Below are 6,442 nucleotides of genomic sequence, written 5' to 3'. Positions count from 1 at the left end.
CGGCCCTCACCTGTCCATGGCAGCTGACCCGGCACGGCTCGGCCCGGCTCAGCCTTCCCGCCGCCGCCAGCGCCGGCCGCGGCCCGGAAGGACACGGGCGCCTTCCGCCCGCGCTGCCCCGCGCCCCGCCCGGCAGGACCTGGGGAAGGAGCGGGAGCCGCGGGGCGGCCGCAGGGCGCTCTCCTCTGTCAACCCGCGGTGAGGGTCACAGCTTAAAAAACCCCGTAGTGTAAAAGTGTCAGGGGCTGTGGGGTTATCTCGGCGCACAGAAAAGGGCTAATGAGCCGCCCCGAGTGTTTCATCCTTTGGCTGGAGCAGCCGCCGTGCCGGCCCTTGCAGTGACGAGTTTCTCACCAGCTGCAAACGCGCCTGTTTCTCCTTTCTCCCGGTGTGACTCTGTCTACTGGCACCAACATTAAAGGGTAAAGCAAGCACCGCACAGGATCGCTAAACCCTTCAAGGTTGGAGAAACCTGACAGAATTATGAAATTCTCCCTTTCCTTCCCTAAATGAATTCGGTCTACTTTTTACCTACAGAATAACACTGTTACTACCTTCTACCACTGTGCAACTGACCGTGGTTCGTTTAGTTGCGCTCCAAGACAAGGAAAAGTGTCCAAACGGAATCTTTTCATGTAGACAGGCAAGTTCTGAAAAACACTTGCAAGTACTTGGGTATTTTTAGGGCTCTAGCTACAATGGGGTACTTCAAGCAAATTAGACAGAAGGATACACCTGACAACAGCTGCAAAAGGCAGCAGAAGTGTAAGACATGGGCTGAAGTCCTCCAGCTTGCTTGAGGTACTGATCAAACACCATGATGCCCAAGCACAGGGTTTCACTGAAGCTGCCAGAGAGCCTAACTTCAGAAGGCTTCGCAAGAAGAAAGCTGATGAACACTGGGTATACAGAAACACAAGCAAGCAGACCTATGGAGAGTAGATGAATCACTCAGGAAATGTACTTTTGGATTAAAAACACCCCAAAAACCAACTACCAAAAACCAAACAAAAAAGGTTGTCCGTCTATCTTGAAGACTATCAATAAAGCACAAGCAAAGGCAACAACCTTGAGGAGGATAGAAAACTAAGAGTGTTTAAGGAATTATTACATCCTAGTTCAGTACTATATATTTAATAGAATTTACCTCTCAATATATCTTACTGAAACTGTGTAGCGTTATCGTCTCTAGTGCAGTGGGATATTCAGAGTAATGCACAAATCAGTATCTGGTTCAATCTTTTGCTAACAGCTCACACCCTCAGGCTAGCCCTGCCTCGGGGCAGAGAGTAAACAAGTGAGAAATGTAATGATGACAGAGCAGATGCTTCCTTTGTGTGCTGTCTCAAGTTTATTCAAAGCAATGACAGATGAGAACAAAGCAAAGGAAATAAGTTTGAAGAGAAATTAAGAGGGCAGGATGCATACTTCAAGAAAAAAAAAAAAAACCCAACCAAACAAACCTGTAAAAGTATCTGAGCGATTGGGGCCTTAGAATGTAAAAAAAAAAAAAGCAACCAAACAAACCTGTACAAGTATCTGAACGATTGGGGCCTTAGAATGTACAGCCTCTCCTAAGTGCAGACTGGGGAAACACCTTAGAGGCTCCAGGGGGAACTGGATGAAAAACTGGAGGTGTGTTTCAGTACTTTTCGACTGGCATCCCATTTAATATTTAGCTACCAAGACAGAAATGGGGGGGAAATGAAGAAGAAAAAAATAACTGAAAATCTCATTAAAGTATCTTATGCTTCCAAGAAGCAGAAGAAAATGCATTTTTTTTAGTCAGTGATATAAAGGACTCCAAATTTATCATTAAAATTCTTAAATCTGTCCTGAAGTTTCACATATTTGGATCTGCTACACTGATCTTAACTCCAGCTGTTAACATAATATCAAGGCAGGTAGCAATGCTCGTTACTTACAGACGGGACACCCAAAGATGACCCTGGAGCCAGCACAACTAGCACCGAAACCTGGTGGATTTATTGCCAGTGCCTAAGGCACTAGGAAGCAGAGGAACCTTTCTGCAAAGTTAACAGAGCCTACGGGATACAGTAGGTTAATTTTGATCTAGTATATCCTAAACTTTAAAGTAAACTAACTTAAAACTCCAATTACCCTTTACAAAATATTTTTTAAGACAGCTCATAAATTAAATAATTTTTTTAATGCCCTGCTAAGCTGCATACATGCCATCTGCATATACAAAATTGTTAATTCAGAATTACCAAAAGCAAGAGCTCAACAAAGTTCAAGTACAATATGTGACAGCAGCACAACTACACTCAGTACAAAGGAAACTGGAAACTAAACTATACCTTGCCTTTACATAGGAGAAGCAAAAAGTTCATGTTTTAGCCCATGTTTTCTTAGCTGAAACACATTCCTGGAAGTATGTAGATTTTAGGTTTTTTATTTAAATGCATGGGAGAATTACCAAAAGCAAGAGCTCAACAAAGTTCAAGTGCAATATGTGACAGCAGCACTACACTCAGTACAAAGGAAACTGGAAACTAAACTATACCTTGCCTTTACATAGGAGAAGCAAAAAGTTCATGTTTTAGCCCATGTTTTCTTAGCTGAAACACATTCCTGGAAGTATGTAAATTTTAGGTTTTTTATATAAATACATGGAAACTTTTTAGAAACCAATGTCACGAGTTTAAGTACAGCGTTTGTGTGATTGCTTAGTATTTAAATACATGTTGACTCTCAAAATGTTTGCTAAGGTTCTTACCAAAACAAATTGATTCTCATGCTCTTTCTATTGAGGCAACTCAGCTAAAACCATTTGTTTTATTAAACAGGAAAAAGAAAGAGACAAATTTGTAGCTCATTTTATTTGTGTCTGAAAGTCATGACAGTACTGCCAAGGGTCTTTGTTGCTATTGGGTGCATTACAAACAGTAAACCCAGTTGATGAGAGCTGGAATTTCACATGTAGAGATTTTTTTGTACTTAGTATGGGAGTGAAGCTATGGAGCCCTCCCTACTAGATTTGGAAGATTAAAATGCCACATTGGTATGAAAAGGTAAAGTATACTGACAAAAGAAGGAACTGTAACATCCACTAGGATTTCACTCAGTATTCAAGACTGCAGAAATGGCCCATGCCTCCAAGTTCACGGTAAACAAAAGACATTACATTAATTAATTAGAAATGACAATGATTCTCAAATGAAGTTCTCCCCAGTCATAACTTCAAAGAAAAAAAATCCTGGTGGTAGTAAACTTTCTTAAAACAATGTAGCTGTAGTGTTTGTTGTTTAGCAGAACTAGGATCTCTTGAGACTGAAGTGAGTACGGTGGAAGTGCAAAGACAATTCTTTTATCGATTCACAAATCTCTCCCTAAAGAACAACTCTTTGAAAACAGGAAGTCACTCTCTGCTTGATGACTCAAATTTCTGAAAATAAATGGTTTTGGAGGTTATTTAAAACAAACAAACAAATAACCCCCCCCAAAAGCCCCAAACACAGAAAACAGCAAAATCCACATTTACATGTTGTTTGAAGCCCAGATATTGAAATACTGTGAACAAAATCAAGACTACAAAACAACTTTGCTTGTCTTTTAGTTCAAGACTCAGAATGTAAAATTTTCCACAAATATAAGTATCATTCCAGAGTTTACTTTATAAAATGGAAATAGTAGATGAGGTTTTAGAAATCTTCAAATTGTGCATAAGCTTCTGAAAGAAAAGCATAACATGCTTGAGATTTAGAAATAAAAACCTAGTTTAATAACTCCAATACTCTAATGCTACCTTAGAGAACAACTTACGACTGCATTTTGTTATATACTTAATAAACTTTTTATTTGTCTTTATTCTCCTCCCCACACACAGGCAAAATAAAAGCAATAAACTGAAATATAGCCTAATGCTGTTGGGACAGCAGTATAAAATTGAACAAAAAAGCTTTTTGTCTACACTTGGCTGTATAATCAGATTACAATTTAAAAAGTGCTATGTAGCTGTACTTAGAAATTTTTGACCATTTACATCTAGTATAACTTTATACTGCTGATATGTCTAAACTGAAGTCTGTCTAGAACTAGTACAGTATTGTGGCCAAACTTCTTCCCAACTCGGCTCCTTTCCAAACTGGCAAAGATTAGAAAACTTGGCAAAAAAATGCATTATATTTGATTCATCCAGTTTGTTGACATCATTTTAAAAGAAGAAAAATTCTCATTTTTACTGTTGACCCATAAGAGAACTACAATTTGACTTAAAAATTTTAATCCCAATTTCAAACTCCTGCCACCTTTCATTTCTAGCACCACAGAATCTGTATGTCTTATGAAAGAACTGTAATATCTAACTCCACAATACTTTTCAAGAATTTAAGTCTCTTATGCAGGAAAGCAGTAGTAGTTTGAGCTTACACTTAATTCATTTGGACACCTGAAAGCATCTTGCAATGCCTCAAAATAGTCTTGTAAATTAGGCAGGTAACATTCATTTCACAAAATACTTTGAGAATGAAAAAGGGCACTAGGATAAGGTAAGATACAAGAGAAATTTATATTGCAAGGAGAGAGTCCTAATATGAAGAGTGCAATTCCCTTAAATAATACTTCTGTATTTCAGGACATAAATACTTTTTCCATAGAAGGCTCAGACTTTAAATACTGACATATATCAGTTTCAGATTAGAGAGGAAAAAAAGCAGTGTGCACTGTAAGCATAAGCTAACTTTACAAGCAGTTACACATGTGTATTAACACCAAATTTGCAAAAATGCCTGCATTAATTCTCAAAATGTAAGTTATGTATGTTTTCATCCAAAGCTTTAGGAGAAGTGTTCAGTTTCTGTACAAGTAGTGTGAAATTCTTAAGCATTGGTACACAATGGAATTTTCTTGAAGATACGTAACAATTTGCTCAAAAATGTCAGCAGACAGGACTCTTTTCTACAATTGGTAACTGCTTACATTGTTCCAATTCCCATGGGGAACTGGGTGCTCACTTCCTCAGTGGGAACAGCTTTTCACATCACAATTATTTAGACATGAAGAGAATTCTAATGTGTTTTTCTTTAACTTCATAACTTCATTAGCAACGTTTTGCCAAGCATCTTCCCTTTAACAACTGGGACACTGCTCTCTGGAAGCTTGCCTAAATTTTCAAGAATACTGGGGTTTAGGTGTTACCTGGGTTACAGTGTGCTGCCTTGACACATCTGACATAAGTTCTAAATACAGGGCAGGGGGGAACATATTTCCCTTCTTTAGCACAATCTTTAGATGTTAAAGCCTAGGATTCTGAAAATTTTACTTCCTTAAGGGTTTGATCCAACTGAATACCTCTAATGCTGAAGAAGAGAACCAAGAATACTTCAGTACAGAGCTTTTCAGGACAAAGCCTGATTTTCCTTGTAATAGTATTCTTTGGCTGGACACCAAGACCAGACCAAGGCCCTTTCTATGATGATCTCAAAAGAATTATCTCTTACTCCCACCCAATGCCATCTGTACAGCTGCCTGGAAAAGAAACACATTAAAAAGACCAATAAAAGGACAGCCAGGACATAAAAGTGTTACAAGCCCTGAAAAAGCAGAGGTTGGAAATGAAGGGATGAAAAATTCCCATTAGCTCACCAAAGAAGGTAGGTACCTCATGAAAAAAGAACTAGGGCATCTAGTGCTCCAGCCTCCTTTACTCTGGGGACCAAGCAGGCGGGGGATAATCACATCTTAAGATTTCTAATGATAAATGAAAAGGAATTTCAGTCTTAAATCTGTCTCTGCACAGTAGAAGTATATTACCTACATTAAACAATGGTGATGACTGATAAAACTACCAGCAGGAAGGATCAGCTGGTCTTCTTAATTCACTTTGGGCAACATAAACTATCTCAAAGCTTACCAGTATTAGCTAACCTAATCTGATTGAATTTGCAGAAATGAATTAGAACAAGCTCTCTGATAATTCTGTGCCAGAGAAACAGGAGGTACCAAGGATTTGGGTGTGACATTAATTTCCAGCAGCATGGCCAAGATCAGGAAATCATCTACAGTCCATTCATTCCACTTCTCAGTCCAACACTATTAACAGGTATTTCAAGTTGACAGAATTCTACACTTCATACTGCAATAATGCTCTTCTGCAGATTTCCTTTAAATAAAACAAGGTTTGGTTCATGCAGATATCATGCAGAAAAATATTTTTTTTTTTTTTGCTGGACTAAGTAAATTTTAACAATTAATTCTCCTGGGAAAGAAGGAAAATAACAGGCAACATATTTTCAAGTTTCCAAAACAGCCATTGATAGTGTAACCTTTGAAGACAGATATTTTTCTCTTAGATGTTTCCTTTTGTTAGAGCTTAGCATATTCCAAGTCCAGAAATAAATGGAATTTCATTCAGTCAGAAATTCATTCACGCTAACACATGGGATACTATTAGAAGAAATATCTATGGCATGTATTTGTC

The 6,442-nt window shown here is 38.5% G+C and overlaps 1 protein-coding gene across 1 annotated transcript in view; it reads right to left on the bottom strand.

Moving 5' to 3' along the window:
* Nucleotides 1-100, bottom strand: part of NUP107 (nucleoporin 107) — a 21,950-nt gene extending 21,850 nt beyond the window's left edge. Inside the window, exon 1 of the mRNA XM_039704189.1 lies at nt 11-100. Within this exon, the coding sequence (XP_039560123.1) occupies nt 11-18 (8 nt within the window). The 5' untranslated portion in view covers nt 19-100. The remainder of the gene's footprint in view (nt 1-10) is intronic.
* Nucleotides 101-6,442: the final 6,342 nt, after the last annotated feature.

The sequence above is a fragment of the Passer montanus genome, unplaced genomic scaffold, assembly GCF_014805655.1.
Source record: "Passer montanus isolate IOZ18808 unplaced genomic scaffold, ASM1480565v1 scaffold17, whole genome shotgun sequence".
NCBI lineage: Eukaryota > Metazoa > Chordata > Aves > Passeriformes > Passeridae > Passer > Passer montanus.
The sequence above is the reverse complement of the archived record's forward strand: the minus strand, read 5'-3'. Positions and strand labels throughout refer to the sequence as shown.